The following is an 18,443-nucleotide window of genomic DNA, read 5'->3' as shown; positions in this document are numbered from 1 at the left end:
CTAAAATAGCTCAACCATGAATCAGTTATGATTCATATCTTTTGTTGGAGAATGTTTGCTGGATGACTTGACCGTTAAAATGTTTCTCGATTGTTAAAAAAGTAATCAGTACTTACTTTCTAATAGTTCCTTTTTGCTATATGTTCGCATTGATTTTTATGTATTTTAGAATTTGTTATTTATAATACTTTTTATGTAAATATAGTTTATAGTCATTATTTGAATATTTGCAAAATATTTTAGTTATATTATTCTTTATACAGAAATTTTATTCAAACTTTTTACTTTATCCAAAAAATTGATTCGATTTAACAAATGATAAAAAGATTTATTTGTCTAGAAATTTTACTCCTTCAAAATTTTTACTCCTCCTAAATTTGACAAATAACCCTCTAAAGTAAAAACCCGTCCTTTTATGTTGCAAGTTTTATCATCGACGAATTGTCTTTCCTTACACAACTCACAAGGAATAACTGCTTAAAGAATCCACTTCCAAAACAAAAACTCAGCTATACAACGCTTTTCTGGTAGTCGAGCACTTAAGCTCATATTATACTTACCTCACAGATAATGAAGACGCATTGTGGTAAATATAAAATCAACACAAATATATGTCCCTCGTAAACGAATTTCAGCCGGATAAATAGAGTGAAAAACAATGCTTCACATTATCTAGTCTGGACTGATTTGTCTTTCCTCATCACAACTCACAAGGCAAGCTCTGAAGAATCCACTTCCAAAACAACAGCAGCTTCACTAAACAAGGAGAGGCAGCCAGTTTCTAGCCGAGAATAATAAGAGATTCGAGGTTCTTTACATAAATATTTATATTTCTGCGATTGATCATTTTAGAAAAAGAAACAAAATCACGATTCTTGAAGTAAACTAGAGTAACTCTTTTTTTTTCTTTTTGAAATTTAAACTAGAGTAACTCTTAATAACAAGAAAAAATCCAGAAGCCGGCAGTCACATCTTGAAAACTCCTATTCCTTTCAGTGAGAAATCAAATGCAAAGGCCAGCTGCCAAAGCTGACTAAAGCAAACGAAACCAAATACACTTCAATTATTGAATAATTCCAAACAGGAAGGCTCGTAGTGACAATTAAGTGGAGCTCATTCCACATTCAAACACAATTTATTTTAGTCACACACGTTAACTAAACGGTATCAAACATTCAACAGATGTTCCACCATTAACTAAACGGTATCAAACATTCAACAGATGTTCCACCATGTCTGCCTATTTTCATGACTAGAAGAGTGAAGACCAGTGCAGCACATAACAGACCATAGGCAGAACACCAGTCGACTGACTCTGAAAGATAACTGTGATAACTGTAATTCTTATCATTAGTTGTTGAAGAGTAATTTAAAAGGGTAAATAAATCATAGATATACGATTTATGTCATCACATAAACTATTTACGGAAACTAAGTATATTCATAAAGCTTTAGTGTTCTATCACCCCTTGTTGCAGGGTCAAATTCAGACAAGAGCCTATTATTAGCATCTTATTTGCTGTTAAAAGACAACCAGCATCAATGCAGAAATGAGCTACATATCAATCGAATACAAGTACTGTTAGGCCAATTTCTCCATCTACCCTGCAAGCTTGTTCTTTTCATTTCTCTAGCGCAGTCAAAAGTTGCCAGTTAGGTTAATGCAACGCCCAAAGTTTAACTTCTTACTGGCAAGCAAAAATGAGGTAATGGAATGACCATGACACTAATATCGTCAGTCGAACCTCTAGTAGCTGAAAGGTGGGCGAGTTTTTTACATGCAGCAAACGCGTCATTTCTATTGGTGCCAACACACAAATGGCGAACAACGTCCACTGCCTCCTGATTATTTACCTGAAACAATGAAGCATAATCCACTTAGCATTCAAATATCAACACAAAATACTTTAGAAGTAAAACTGATAATTTTAATTTTGAACCTACCTTGTCCCAAAGTCCATCAGATGCGAGGATTAAGAATTCGCAGTTAGGTTCAATGCATAATACTGTTGTTTCTGGTTCAGATATCACCCATTGTTTGAGACTCCTATCTCCGACTCCTCTTGATACCGCAAGAGACCCCTGTATCCTCCAAACTCCATGGCAATAATCAACATATCCACCCTATAAGGAAAACAAGGCTTACCAGTTGTTATGTAAAGAATCAAAGTGGCGGACTACTTTTGATAAATATAATATTATTCTTTGCATTTTACTTATAAGTTACAACACTTACCAATTTTTCGATCCGTTCTTTTTCATCTTTTCTTGAAGGACGGTGATCAACCGTAAGTGCTTCAGCAACTCCTCCTCGGCTCATCACAACACGACAATCACCAGCATTTGAGACAACAAGTTCTCCATTCCGTATCAATGCTGTTGCACAACAAGCACCACCACTACTCTCCTCCTTTAAAAACTCTGCATCGGTTGCAAGATACCCCTTCCTGACCGCTTCTTCAATTCCCTCTCCACTTCCTTTTCTCACTTCATCCATTATATTTTTCTCCATGTTTTTTGATGCAAATTCTGATGCTTTATTACCTCCGTGTCCATCAAACACACCAAAAAAAGCCTGCACATATACTTATTCAATAAATACAACAATTGTACAAAATTTCCAATAACAACAAATTAGTCTTATTTTCCTAATTAGCTACACTAAATAAACATCTCAATTTCGGTGCCCTCACAAAAACGCGTACAGACACACACCCGACTATTAGAAAAACAAATTTCATTATGATCAATCAATTTTCAAGTTTCCTGACATACATTCTCCTCAAATCTTCCTATTCGACCTTTTACATTTGCACGAAAAATCCTAAACCACATCATTCAGAAGCTAGCTGATTTTATAATTTACCAGCTCACAATTTCTACAGACGAATTTACAATCTCGGTATAATTCAAACAACAACATCAATATAAATCTAACAATTAAATTTCAGGAAAAAAAGCTCAATTACTATACAAACACATTAACAGCCAAAACTAAGTCGATATGCATGTATAACATACCTGTTTAGAATCACCTTCGAGTCCAACAACAGCTGAGTATCGATCCTCCATTTGACCTCTTCTCCCTCTCTTACAATACACAGCGTATTCCTCTCCTTCAATCTCCACCTCATCTACTCTCTCCGCCGCCTCGATTTTTTCGCCGGCCGGAACAATCACCGGCGCCACCGGAATCTCAATCCTCAACGGCCTCTTCCGCTTCAAAATCACCGAAGAAGACGGCGACTTACACACCGGCGATTGCGATTGCGATTGCGATTGAGATTTCTGTAAACGGAAACCTAACGGCGATAACGGCGGAGGTGACGTCGTTTGGAGAGAGACGTTGAGATTCATTGACGGCGTGCAGAAGCTCGGGGAGAGTCTGTGTGACGGCGAAAAAACCGGCGAGTTTGATAAAGCTACGGCGACCGGCATGGCGGTGATATATATAATTGTTGAGATGGTTGATTATGAATGTTATTTTGTTTGTTTGAATGGAGAACAAAAGGGTTTTTTTCGGGGCTTATATAGGTGGAGCTGAGTTGATTTAGCTTTTCGATGTCGTTTTGGTTTATTTCTTTTTTAAAAATAAAGTTTAAAAATTCTGATTGTTTCAAAAAGACACGCGCGTGATTGGGGAAGGCTAAGAATTAGCCAGCCTTTATTATTTAAATTTGTGAAAATATACTCCGCTATCCTCTTGATTTTAAGCTCTGAGGAGAAATGTTTATAAGACTTTCATAAATTATTCTAAATTTTTCTTATTAACAATAAATTACTTCTTCCGTTTCAAATTAGATGTCCACTTTAAAGAAATCACACAGTTTAAGAAAAGTGGATGTTCACAAATTAATTGCATTAAATGATCAAAATATGTGGAGTGAGATTGATCCAGGAAATATAAATAAGAGATATGTGAAGTAGAATTGACTTTGGAAATATGATTTTGCATTGAAAGTTGAAGTGGACAAGTAATTTGAAACAAAAAATTTTCTTCAAAGTGGACATATAAATTGAAAGGGGGGAGTAATATTTACTTTTAAAAATATGACAACACAACTTTAAATAGTAAATACATATTACATAAATAAATAAATAATATAGATACATGTTATTCGCAATGATTCGGTCTTTTCATTTTCGGTGTAAGTTTACAAACTTTTAATCATAGATTTAAAAGGTATGCATATTTTATTTTATTTAAAAAATATATTTTGGGGTTTTTCGTAAATCTCTAAATTTAGGGGGTGTTTGTTTGCTGCTTTCAAACCCGGATTCTGAGTTTTAAGTTATAAGCACTTACTCGTACCGTTTACGTAAAAACAAACACTTGTAAAAAATTAGGAATGTTAAATTTTGTTTCGGAACTTCTGCTTCTTTCCAAAACACTTTAATCGCTTATATATCTTGCATGCTATTGTTGTTCACATTAGATAATATATTTTTGCGAAATACAAAAAACGTATCTCATTGCATTCAATTAAACAGTATATTCGCAACTATGTTTATAAAATAATAAAATTACAAAAAATTATAAAAAATAATATTTTTAATAAATACCCTTGCATTATCAATATATGTTTAAAAATTTCTTTTCCTACTTCATTATTTACATTTTATTTTGGATCATATCCTTAGTTTGAAAAGAAATACTTCATTTTCTCATAGCCCTAATTTATTTTCAAATTTCATCATAACAACTTTAAACACATTTATTTTTTTCCAAACCTTTCCTATTATTTATATTCGATTCAAGCAATTGTATTCACTCCACCGCATTTCATTCTTCTCAAACAAATATAAAATTTATTTTTCTTGATAAACGATTTATCCAAAAAAAATATATAATACATCAAATAACACGTATCCGTCATCAAAATATGTGAATTTATCTCGCGGTGCAATGCACGCATTAGACATGGAAAACGTTCGGTGGCAACAAAGTGTGTGACACGGAGGATTCATTTCAAACAACGTCAATGGTCAAACACGTTGATACAGTTATACAACATGACAACTGTCTACACACGGAGTGTGAAGAGATCAAGAGAATGTGCTGTACCTGGCTATCTATTTTGCAGTTTCTATTTTTTTTTCACTAGACTTGATCATAATCACTAATCAGTCAAATACCATCAACTGTTAATCTGCATTGCAAATTTTCCAATTTTGATTGTTAAATGTTCATATAGAAACAAAAGGGAGAATACCATTCATAACGGAGGTCCGAATAAATTTAGTAACAATATACTGTAATTAATATATTAATTTAATCTATACTCCCTCCGTCCCGTTGATTAGTAATAAGTATATAAATTATAATATTCTTCTCATTTTGATATGAAATTTACTTTATTTTCCCGCACACACTTTAAATTATATTTAACTGAACAGCTGAAATTATTAATATTATATTATAAAAATGTAATATTGGTTTATATTGGTGGACTTTGAAGAAACATAAACTAATATATTTAAATTTGATCACAATATTATAAAATGTGTATAATAAAAAAAATTATACTTAAAAAAATAGGGAACATTTAGAATATTTAGCGAATATAATAAAATAATCATCATAATACTTTACCCATGCATCAGAAATAAATCAATTAGTTACTGATCTTAAATTAATAAAACACAAATATATATAACTTAAATTCATATGAAACTTGAAGTCTGTTTATATTTTGACGTCCTATCCAAAACTTGAGTCACCTCTCATTGTCCATTCATTTACGAATCTCATCTGCACTGTAAATAATATAAAAAATTTTATGCTAAATGACGCGAGAATTTCATAATTTAACTGAGGTAAGCAGTAACTCAACCGATTCATAGTAAACATTGGTGTGATCTTGTTACTCCTCAGCACAAGTGAGCCCTCATTTATATGTAACCAAGTCAGATCATTTTTTACTGTGATTATGCAAGATTGTATACAATTTTATCTCCACCCCACAGGTTGGAATAAGTCCTAATATTACACTGAAATTATATTAAATTAATCACATAAAAAAAAGAATAAATCTCCCTACGTTTTTTATTAGCGTGGCCGTCTATTCTTCACCCCAGGGCCAAGTAACAGGGCCACGTCACTGGAGAGGTCAAACTTGTAAAATATTTCCATCCCATTTTTAAGAAAAGTTCTTGTGACTTGAGCCACATTTCAGACTGTCGTATCTACATTCCGCCGTCCAGATTTTTTGTTTCAGTCAACTTGCGTTTATTTAGTAGAGTAGCAATTAAAATATGCTTATTAAAATTGTGGCCATTCGTCTCGTGTAAATGCTTTTGACTGAACACAGTCAAAATGATGGATTTCATACGTACGATTTGGTCCATGCATCCAGGCTGCATCTTACCTAACGTTGTCTTCAAGAATTATCAGAAAAATAACTAGTAAAAATCACAATAATCCGAAGCATTAATATTTATTATTATGAATTTCGATTTAACTAATAGACAAGGATGAATAATTCAATTATTTTCTCGTGCAATGAAAATTTAATTAGGTTGCTATTAAGCTCGACCTCGTGCTATGAATATTTTTTTTATGAGTAGCATTTACGGTTTTAAGATGCTACTCTCTTTGTCAAAAAAAAATAACAAGATGCTACTCTCTTTTTTTTCTATATCGGGGGTTTGACTTTGAGCACATTTTTAAGCATTTTGACTAGATTATTAAAAATATTATTTTTTGGTTTTCCTTGAATAAAGATATATCACCAACATTTTTATCAACAAAAAAAAAATCAGTCCAAAACAATAAATTTACTATCCCAAAAATTAAATATTAAATTATTCGGTGTTAACAAATGATATTTTATAACATTTTTTCAATTTATTTATTTTGAACATTATCTGTGGGTTTTGGAACATGAGCACCTTTTCACTTTTTTTTTGAAAGCTACTCTCAAGTCTCACGTAAGAGAAATATATTTAAATATATTATTTGTGAACATGAAATTTATTATTCAAAAAAAATATTATCATATAGGATGTCCCTATTCTTTTATTGAATAAATTTTTTTAGGAAATATAAATATTTTTTTTGTCATTAAACTTATTGTGTCTTTCGAAACCTATCACTCAGCTATAAAATTTTTAATTTTATTCATTAATATTTGGTTCAGATTTTTTTTAAAACCAAAATTAGGTTCGGTTTTAATTTTTAGCATTATATTAATTATTTATGGGATTATTAAAATATAGTGATAATCTGTAATATACATTACCCGGTAACGGTAGTGCTCGATTATATTTTTAATTGTGCGAAAAAATGTCGTAAGTTGATAAATTGATTATTTTGAATTACTAATTACTATATATGTATAAGTGTACCCAAAGCTACGTGCAAGTCGTCGGCGATTAGTTCAGAAATGGCACACCACCTACTATCCCATAATGTGCCACGGAACAAGCCCGACAGTCAAATATGTTTTGGTCACTTCAATATATATGTACCACGAGGCACGAGGTTTCTCTTGAAGAAAAATATATACCACGAGCCTTATTCCACTAAACACAACGAACGTTTTTCTCTTACTTCGTCTTAATCGTCTAGCATCTCGCTGCTGCAAATTCATTCAAAAACCAAGTACTATTTTCCTCCCCTGGATTAGAAACCGTATCCTGTTTAAGAAACCGTATCATGAAAATAATATCGGTTCTAAGATTTGATTTAATAATTAAATCATGACGTAAATTAATAAAAAATATGAAATATTTCTTTTATGGAAGGAAACCACAGGTCGTCATACACTTGGGGTCAGTAGGGCTGAGCATTCGGTCGGTTCGGTCCAAAACCGGACCGAACCGAATAGACCGAGAACCGAAGTTTAGATTTTTTTCGGACCGAACCGGACCGAACCGAAATAATTCGGTTCGGTCCGGTCCGGACCGAAGGAACCGAAATTATTTTTAAAATTAAAAAATATTATAAATAAAACTAAAATTCATGATTTATTTAAAAAAATTTATATTAATTAATCACCCCCAATTCATTAAAGATACATATAATTAAATTTACAAATTAGATATTATAATTATAACATATAAGATACATATATAATATAAATTAAAATTAAAAGTATATATATTTTGGATAATTCGGTCTATTCGGTCCGGACCGAAATATTTTTTTACGGACCGGACCGGACCGAACTTTATTTCGGTCTATTCGGTCCGGACCGAATAGACCGAACTTTCAGAAAATTAGGACCGAACCGAACCGAACCGAATTTACACGGTTCGGTCCGGTTTTTCGGTTCCGGTCTCACCCCTACTTGGGATGAACCCCCTACCGGATATATTCTTCGTAAATATATTATATAAATTATTTTATAAAAAAGGAATAAAAAACCAAACAAATTCAGTGAGGATATTAACTCACAAAAAGTAAAGTTAACACATTGTTGAATAAATAAAAACTCATATGATATATATTTAAATTATAATTTTTTCAACAGAATATCTTGACCGAACGGCCTGGTGAGTTTAGTGAGTTTGTTTAAATTGCGTGATAAACATTTAAAGGCCGATTGACTGTATTTAAAATTGTGACTCGTGACTTAACATGATTTATTGTAGTAAATTAGGAATTTAAATGTCAGTTTGAATAATTTTATCTTATTGATAAATTTTTATGCATTATTAAAAATATAATGATAAAAATGAAAATGATTTATAGACAACTTACTATTTATAGATAATTTTATCAAATAAAATTAGGTCTCTGGAAATAGTATAATCAAAAACTAACTTGTGATTTTAAACCAGTTTTTGACTTATTTCTAAATTTAAACCGACCTTCGATTAATTACACAAATAACTTTTTTTTCAATCTTAAAATTAAAAATGATTTAAATTCCCGTAGAAACATGCTCCTAATACCAAGTTCTTCCCTTTTACATTGTCCGTTAATTCCAAAATAATTAAGTTTTAACCGATAATGGATTATATATCACAACACTAAATCAGGAAGTCGAGTAACGAGAGTCGACCCCCTCTCTCCCATTTCTCTCTTCGTCCGTGGCCTCTTCTTCCCCTCTGCTCCTTACCTTCATACATTCAATCTAAATAATCACGGTCACCACCGCAGGAGACCTATTTCTCATTTCTTTTGTTTTTTATGTTTTTCTTCAATAATTTTTAATAATCTTCATCTTTTGAGTGAGAATTTTGATTCTTGCATTCATCCTTTTGAATGTTTTTTTTTGACGAAAAGCGAAGAATTTAATAAATAACTGAAACTCAGCCGAGACAAACCCTCGAACTGTCAATTACAACCTGATTAAGAAACAAAAAACGAGCTAAACATATAGCCGCTTTGTTTTCAGATCGCTTAACAAATAGAATATTTAAATTCTTTAAACTAAAAAGTATTACAATCAAATCTCGAACAATCCAACCTACATCAGTTGTGAACATAGTAGTATCGCAATTGACCTTCACATAAGCAGCAGCATCTGTAGCCCAATGTTCAGAATTATCAGTTACATCAACCGATATTGGATCAACAAATGACCCCAAAAGATGAACAATTTTATGTCGTGAAAGGTGAGCTCTTACGATATTCACCACCGTTCCATATCTGATACAAGCCTTACGAATTACCCAAAATATCATGTAACTCCTTCTTAGACACGTTACCGAGACCCATAACAAAACACACAGAAAGAGCAAAACAAACACAAACATCCCAAAAAGATGGGCACGGCCTTGATGTTGTACTCAAGAACTAACCCAAAAGGATTAGATCTTGGTTTTATTTATAAAACTAATAATATGAGAGAAGATGGAAGAACGAAGATGATTAATCAATAGAGGGGATGAAGGATGAAGAGCGGAGAAGTGGGGCTAGAACTTGGAGTCGACTCTCAAAACGGCAAACCCTATGCCTTCTATCCTTTTGAATGTTTTATATCTCTCTTTTTGGAGTGGTTGACCTGTTTTAATATGTTTTGATAGGTTTTATTGTGTTATTTTGGTCCGTTGATAATGATTCAGCTGGTGTATTGGGAGATTTGGGAAACCTGTTTTGAATCTGAAATGGTGGAGATTATCGCAAAAACCCACTCTACACAACGAAAGATTGTTCAATACACGGGGACATCTGTATCCCTGAATTCAGTTGAAATAACTGACTGGTATGAATACGGAACTATCGCTTGTTTATTACGTGCGCATATCAATTGTGACGTTACTATTTTCAGAATTGTTGGTGTCGACTGGATTGATCGGAAAATCTTTGTAATCATTTTGATTGTCGAGAATTTTTATATTCTATTTTTTAATCAATTTGAAAATAAAATGACTAGTTATTTACTTTATTCTATTTCTCAATTAGGTTGTATTACTTGTCCTGGCTGTGCTTCAGTGTTTTAATAAATGTATTTTGTCAAAAAAAATTCAGGAAGTCTGAGTTACGAATTAAAATCGTTCTTCACCTTCGTGAGGGAAATCCGACTCTTGAACGTGTTGCCTAGCTGGTTGGCAATAAATACACACCATATTCGGCTGCGAGTGCTTCTTCTAAATACTCCATTATATATGCTGAATCATTTACTTACAATTTAAAATCATTCTTAAACAATTTGGATCCAATATTTAAGTCCCTATATCGACTTCGGGATTTCGGTAGGCTCGATTTGACTTAACAGCTGGTTCATATCGAAATTCAGTTGTCATCTTCACAATTCTTTTATTTGTTTATGGAATATATTAACAAACGTTATTAAAGTCAGAACCTAGCTATCAAGTTATGGAACAATTGAGCAAACGGGGTTGACATGATCTGCTCACCCTCCACAAGTCCTTCATTATTTTCTATTACTACAGAGATTAATTTGTGGATCTAGCCGGTTTGACAAATTAAGCAGGTCAGCTTAAATTAACCAACCAAATCGCTATCTGTTTCGGTTGACCCTGTCCTAAGTTTAGGTCTAATTAGGTGAAACAATCTAAACCGTTAAGCAAAAGTTCTATTGGGAATTTTATCATTGAGCAAATAATATATACATGTTGACCGTTAAGTACGTGCATGATGACATTAATAGAGAAAGCATATTGTCATATTGATGGTTTGAGTTGGTCTACACTTGACTCGGCCGGTTTTGTATTTTATATTTGGGGTGTTTGGCTATTCTTTGGTTAAAAATAGAAGTGCTAAGTTTTAAGTTTTGAAGTCAAAAGCTAATAGATGAATTTTTATGAATTTATTTGGTTCAATGATAAAATAGTTGTAGGAGGCTAGGCCCCTCGCAACCATTTTTTAAGTTGTGTAAACATCACCATTAGATTTAACAATCATTTGAATTGTTTAAACACCGTCACTAGATTCATGATATTTAATCATCAGTGTAGCTCAAACACATTGCCTAAAAAGACATCTATTTCTATGGTTATTTTATATTTTAATTTCAATATACATATGTCTTAATTTAATATAGAAATTTAAATTTTTAATTATTATTGTATCTTTCTATTTAAAATTGTTTAATAGTAAAATGAAATTGATGGAAGCGAAACTATAAATTTAATATTCATCTTTTGATGATTTAATAAAAGTGACGATTGATAATTGAAATGCTTTTCTAACTAAAATCATAAGATGGTTATATGTCATGGTCATAGTATACTAAAATCTAAGATGACCAACTTTTCATTATATATGATTTTAAATAATCATGTATAATTAAAATATTGGCGAAAAGTGTTACATGTCATATGTCATGGTCATTATCATATTAGAAATTGTTTGAGGAATTGCTATAACAAAATGTTATATAAATTAGAAATGAAAAATATAAAAATATTACTATCATCCGCAGATACCGGCCTGTAGCAAAACTTTTCATGATTTATATAAAACCGATTACTTTCCGTAAAATGAAACAAACAGGGGAAGGAATCCATATTACTCAGCAGTTGTGATGCAGTCAACGTGTCACTAAACCCTTCCATCGCTGTAGCAACTACACACGCGTCAATCTGTGCAATGAAAGTAGTAACACGTGTTGGTCATTCCTTTCTCCATCATCTACACGTCTTGATCATCCATACAGCCATAACTGTGTTTAAATAGTTCACTCTTACTACAAATCAAACCATCATCAACGTTGCCTTGCGAAGAGAGAAAAAGAAAACAAAATATTTAGAAGCGTGTGGTAGACAAAAGAGAGAAGATTATGGCTTCAGGACAGGAGAAAAGGTCGGAGCTGGATGCACGGGCAAAGCAAGGAGAGACTGTTGTTCCTGGTGGCACGGGGGGCAAAAGCCTCGAAGCTCAGGAACATCTTGCTGAAGGTAATTTATGTTATTTCGACTCTTCATTTTGTTTCAAGTATCTATAAACATGAATTTGGACATTTCAACATTTATTTTAGACAAGAAATTTTCAAATTTGCTGAGTCTTGTATTCGAACAGCTATTCCTGTTAGAACATTTTTAATTTTTTTTTGGTATATGAGTTTTATTTGTGCATGTGTGTAAATCTTTGTATGAACAGGGAGGAGCAAAGGAGGGCATACGAGGAAGGAGCAGCTAGGAACAGAAGGGTACCAGGAGATAGGGACAAAAGGCGGGGAGACACGAAGAGAGCAGATGGGGAAGGAAGGGTATGAGCAGATGGGGCGCATGGGTGGTCTCGCTACCAAAGATAAATCCGGAGCTGAGCGCGCTGAAGAGGAAGGCATCGACATCGATCAGTCCAAGTTTAGAACCAAGTCCTAATTAGTCAGTACCTCGTTATAGTGTCACTAACCTCAGCTTGCTTAGCTTTGTACCAGTGTTGCACTCTTGTGTATGTTTCTCAGTTGGTGTTGGTAGTCTCGTTTTTTGCCGTCGAAAATAGCCGCTTTTTTTTTTCTAGTGTCTAAAGACTATCTAATAAGGTGACAGTGTGTTAGGTGTTGGATAATCATGCGTGCGTGTGCATGTTTGTCGAGGATAGCATTGCATCCTTGTTGTGTAATCTTAGTAGTGATTTGGTTTTGGTGTAAGCGATATGCAGGACTTGAGACCCTGTATGTTTGCGTCTTTGGTAGCAGCTGGGTGTAAAAATGAAATTGCTCTTTCGTTTCTACTGTTGGTTTTATGTCTGACAATATGAATTGCTCTAGTGTTCCGTTCATTTACATCATCGGCGCTATCAGATTCATAATGATACTCTTGAAAAATTGATGAACATGAGCGCCATGCAAGTTCAGTTCTCTAATACTAATCGATATATATAGTGTTACTTTTGAGATGCAGCTGAGAATGTTGGCGACTTACATAAAATAAGAATGAACAGTGGAGTGAGGAAGGGGTTCGTGATATCTCGATTGAAATCGGGAAATGCATCCAACAATAGCATAAACGAGTTGAAAATGAGGGGTCAGTGGCGTACTGGCGTATGCTGTACTTAAAACGTAACGTATTAAAAGAAGTGCTTGCGTATTTTTTATAGGCCAGAAGTTGGGAAAGTGTTTATTTCTTTTAAATTAAAGTTTTGGCATGTTTTGAGCTGCAGTATTATTTTAGTACCACAGTAACTAGTTGAGAAGTAACTAGTTGAGAAGCGGCTGCGCGGTGGCCTATAAATATTATATTAATGGTTCAAAATTAATATTTGTATAATAAAATAAATTTACGGCGGTTTATAAAAATTATATTATTGATTCAAAAATTATATTTTGTAAATTAAATAAATTTTATATTATAAGCATCTCGATGCAATACCAATATTAATATTTAAAATTGCAAAATTTGACCATAATTCATGAGTGAAAAAATGAAAATAAATTTCTATATATAATTAACTATATAAAGCACAACAAATCTTAATTTTAGTTATGTTTTTTTAAAGATAATCATGTTCTTCACTAACAATGTCATTAACTTTTCCAAACACTACTACTTTTTAGACATAAATATATACATCACTCCTGCATATAAAAAATATACAGTTCCTTAACAGAACTGATTGATGACATCTAGCCATATACATCGATTGTTTAATAAAACAAGACAATAAAGCTTGCAAAAATATGGGTGTGTAAAAGTTTAAAAGATATTGAGATGCAACTGGTATATAACCATCATTGCTTGCAACAACCTTTATTTTCTTAATACTGTATAAACAACCTTCACTTAAAAGGTGCTTGAACTGAGCACAGATATTGTGGAAGTGTTGCATGAATAATATTTTCCTATATACAAAGTAATTCATATAAAAATTAACAACAACAAACATGTCCGATGAACAAAACAAATATTATAAAAGAATAACGAACAAACATATATCACTAATAGTTAATTTATTGATTTTTTCGTCCATCAATATCATGTCAAGACTATATTCTTCTCCCGTGTTAGGATTTGTCAACTCCCACATCCTACAAACTATTGATGGGGAAGACAAATAAGCTCAAAAAAATTGTGTGTGTTAAATATTATGATGTCTGACCTCAATTTATAGGGGTTGATTTGAGAAAAGACCGGCTTATCAAAAATACTTTCTATTTTTGATATAAATCTTTTCCAAAAATATGATGATAGTTTCAAATTCTAATTTAATTTTGAAATTTTGAAAAAGGTAGTTCTAATATATTCTTCAAATATATCCATAATTAAACAAGACAATTTTATTTTTGATATTTGAGAAAAGACCGGTTTAGCAAAAATACGTTTTGTTTTTGATATACACATTTTCCAAAAATATGATGATAGTTTCAAATTTTAATTTGATTTTGATATTTTCAAAAAGGTAGTTTTGAAATTTTCTTCAAATATATCCGAAACTAAGAAAGACAGTTTTTATTTTTGATATTTTTTTATCCAAAAATTTTAAAAAAATTAGAAAATTAGAAAAATAGAACAGAGTTCTCAGAGAGGCGCCACCTAAACGACCTATGCTTCTACTTTATATAAGTACTAGTTGAGAAACCGCGCGTTGCGGCGGCCTATAAAAATTATATTAATGATTTAATATTAATATTTGTAGAATGTAATAATTTTGTGGCTATCTATAAAAAGTATATTAATGATTAAAAATTAATATTTGTAGGATAAAATAAATTTTATGTTATAAAAATCTTGATGTAATACCAATACTAATATATAAAATTGCAAAATTGGACTATAATTCATGTTGAAAAAATGAAAATAAATTTTTACACGTAATTAACAATTTAAAGCACGACGAATCTTAATTTTATTTGTGTTTTTTTTTTGAAAAGAAATCATGTTCTTACATTGTCACCATCCTATAATTTTCTTTGGATTGATTGTGCACAAAAACATTTAACTTAAATCCGTGAGATAGCGGTCTATAATTAACTTTGCTTGTAACAACTTTTCTTTTTTAATATTGTTTGAACAGTCTTCACTTAAAAGTTGCTTGAACGTAGCAAACAGATAATGTATGAATGATTTTTTCACGTGTACAAAGTAAATCATATAAAAATTAACAAATACAAACATGTCCGATGAACAAAACAAACATTATAAAAGAATAACCAACAAACATACATCACTAATAGTTAATATATTGATATCATCCATCAATATAATGTCAAGACTATATTCTTCTCCCGTGTTTGGATTTGTCGACTCCCACATAGCTGTCTAAAACTACCTTTGCTTGCAACAACCTTTATTTTTTTTAGTACCGTATAAACAGCCTTCACTGTTCGTTGTAGAAGAACGACACCACCGAGTTAGAAATCGAGCAAGAGAACTATCACCAGAAAGAGGTAGGGTTATGGCATTGAGACAGAGTAGGTTGTGTCTAGATAATCCAAAATTCTACAACCTATAGGAGTATTTATAGGTGCAGAGAGACTTGTGTGCTACTTTTTCCCATAATTAAATAATCTGAAACAAAATCAGATTAAAACTTTCAAGTTGCTATATTCTATAAATAATCTGAAAAAAAATTAAATTCTGAAACTTGCTTCTAATATATCCGAAACTGAAAAAGGTAGTTCTAATTTTTGATATTTTTCATCCGAAAATTCCAGAAAATTAGAAAAATAGAACGAAACGATGTGAGAGACGCCACCTACACGCCCATCGCTTCTCCTTTATATAGAAACAAAATCAAATTTTCAAACTACTATATTCCATAAATAATTTGAAACAAAATCAGATTCTGAAACTTGTTTCTAATATACCCGAAACTAAAAAAAGTCGTTCTAACTTTTGATATTTTTCATCCAAAAATTCCAGAAAATTAGAAAAATAGAACGGATCGATGTGAGAGGTGCTACCTACACGCCCCTCGTTTTTCCTTTATATAAGTATATTTATATTAATTTAAAAGTTTCACCTATAAGTCCGAAGGACGTGAAAATATTAGGTTTTTTTTGGACTAGTTTTCATTTTTAAAATTTGATTTTACTACTGTATAGAGGATCGTTTTAAAAATTCTTTTATAGTAATTTTTTATTATATTAATATCTAATAGGGCTATAAATTAAAAATATTTAAATACATAAAATAAAAATTATTACTCACTTACTAATTATCTTCTCATTTACGGTAATAAGCATATTTTTAAATGGTACCGATAATTATAAGGAGGAAGTAATTTTTATATTATGTGTCGAATAATTTTTTGATATTTAAATTCATTTGATAAAAAATTATTAATATAACAATAAATTATCATAAATTATTTTTTAAAAGTAATCTTCTACATATTTATACGATCAAATTTATATAAATTATTAAAAAAAAAATATGACTTATAAGTTGGAAATTAACTTATAAATTTATGATACAAATAGTACGGATAAGTTATTTTTAGATTTGTAAATCCGATAGTATGAATAATTTCTGACTCATCTGGCCAAACAACCTTGGATATAAAAAAAAAAGAAAAAGGATTAACGGTCATACATGTACTTGCCTTATCTTGAGTTTTCATTTTACACTTGAATTTACTGTCCTCTAGAATATGCACCAACTTACGTGTTTCGATCAGTGGCAGAACCAGGAGACCAACTCACCCGGAACTCAAAAAATTTAACAACATTTGATTGAAGGAAAAATATCAATTAATACAAAGATTTTTGAAATTTACCCGGGGCTCAAAAAATTGCTTTATAACATATTTAGAGAACATCCGGGGCTAAAAAAAAACATCTACTGGTTTTTTTTTCTAGCCGGGGCTCCAGCTCCCCTTCGCCCTTGGCTTCTATATATATTGGTATTTCAAGTGATGAAAAAACCGATAGGCAATATTTTTCATATTTTGGATTGATGAAGAGATCCTAACAATTTTTTTATGATATACTCTAAGTCATTTTGATTGACCAAGAAAAGCAACCAAGTCCCGGCATTTTTCCCTGACTCCTCTCTATCTCCATATGCACCCATTATTATATTAATTAAGTGAATCACTGGTTTCTGAAATATATAATAGTTTCAATACTATGCAATATATGTATCATATCTCCATCTGCACGTGATTGGTATATCAAGTGATTCATGAGCTTGTGGATTAGTTAAATGATCTAAACATAATTAAAACCACGTCAAACTTGTAAGTAGGTTACTGAACTCAAAAAAATTGGATTTAACTAAGACATGTAATTCAAATTTGCAATCAAGTCACCGTTGTTAAGAATCATATATATCGACATTTAATTGAAAAGTGACATACCACACTAATTTGTTTAGAATTTTCCACTTTATTTTGATGACCAGATATAATCATTATGCTAAAATCTATGCCAATCCTTTCGCGAAATCATAGAAAATGCCCCTTTTATAACATTTATAGTACACAGGTGTCCAAATATCATTTTTCCCCAAGTATGTTCAATCTACCTACTTGGATACGCATGTGAGGTATGCGTACATATCCGTACTCCTAAACTTAACAGATACAAATTTTTGTATGTAGGTGATTTGAGAATTTGGAGGGAACATCACACCAAGATTGAGGTCGACAGATCGATCAACTTAATGGAGGTTAAAAGATGTGATTGAATGATTAATGTTTGGCGGGTACACGCACTTGACGATAACGCATCTAGTTATTGCACACGCATAACCTTTATACGTACAGTTTCAAGCACAATTTTTTGTGTGTAAGTCAAATGAGTCAGAAGATTTGTGAATACATAGGAGGATGTGTTATGGCCTTGTGAGGTGTTGAGGTTGAGGGACAAAGCATTGGGACTAAGGAACATAGAATATACATGAATGTTATGATTCACATGATAAAACATAAAAAGGGTTAAGGAAAGAGGGAGAAGAATGATAATACGCATACATGTCATGCATATATGCCCGTGCGCATTTACAAAATCTGAATGTAAAGTGTGATTTTGGACAATTATTCTGCAGATTGATACTTTAGTCATGTGTGTAAATAAAAGAATATATATACGAAACTTACCCGTGAAATCATACTCGTACATCAACAGTAAAAAATTATTTTATTA

The 18,443-nt window shown here is 31.8% G+C and overlaps 2 protein-coding genes across 2 annotated transcripts; one reads left to right on the top strand and one right to left on the bottom strand.

Moving 5' to 3' along the window:
• Positions 1-1,421: 1,421 nt before the first annotated feature.
• On the bottom strand, positions 1,422-3,509 carry LOC108210557 (probable protein phosphatase 2C 25). The gene is made up of 4 exons (XM_017381893.2): positions 3,022-3,509; positions 2,237-2,575; positions 1,945-2,124; positions 1,422-1,854 (listed from the first exon to the last, which is right to left on the bottom strand). Exons 1-4 carry the CDS (start codon positions 3,436-3,438, stop codon positions 1,678-1,680), a joined length of 1,113 nt encoding a protein of 370 aa, XP_017237382.1. The 5' UTR covers positions 3,439-3,509; the 3' UTR covers positions 1,422-1,677.
• Positions 3,510-12,108: 8,599 nt separating this feature from the next.
• On the top strand, positions 12,109-13,110 carry LOC108213772 (carrot ABA-induced in somatic embryos 3). Its single transcript, XM_017385562.2, has 2 exons — positions 12,109-12,312; positions 12,515-13,110. The coding sequence occupies exons 1-2, from the start codon at positions 12,195-12,197 to the stop codon at positions 12,736-12,738; spliced, it is 342 nt and encodes a 113-aa protein (XP_017241051.1). The 5' UTR covers positions 12,109-12,194; the 3' UTR covers positions 12,739-13,110.
• The last annotated feature ends 5,333 nt before the right edge of the window (positions 13,111-18,443 follow it).

This window comes from Daucus carota, chromosome 3, assembly GCF_001625215.2.
Source record: "Daucus carota subsp. sativus chromosome 3, DH1 v3.0, whole genome shotgun sequence".
Lineage (NCBI taxonomy): Eukaryota > Viridiplantae > Streptophyta > Magnoliopsida > Apiales > Apiaceae > Daucus > Daucus carota.
This window is presented reverse-complemented; position numbering and strand designations above follow the sequence as displayed.

Bases quoted from the DNA above. Each gene is read 5' to 3' on its own strand.
- LOC108210557 (XM_017381893.2), bottom strand. From the start codon at position 3,438: ATGCCGGTCGCCGTAGCTTTATCAAACTCGCCGGTTTTTTCGCCGTCA. The intron at 2,576-3,021 runs GTATGTTATACA...GTATATGTGCAG, and splicing joins TCGAAGGTGATTCTAAACAG to GCTTTTTTTGGTGTGTTTGA. The intron at 2,125-2,236 runs GTAAGTGTTGTA...TTTTCCTTATAG, and splicing joins AAGAACGGATCGAAAAATTG to GGTGGATATGTTGATTATTG.
- LOC108213772 (XM_017385562.2), top strand. From the start codon at position 12,195: ATGGCTTCAGGACAGGAGAAAAGGTCGGAGCTGGATGCACGGGCAAAG. The intron at 12,313-12,514 runs GTAATTTATGTT...TTGTATGAACAG, and splicing joins TCAGGAACATCTTGCTGAAG to GGAGGAGCAAAGGAGGGCAT.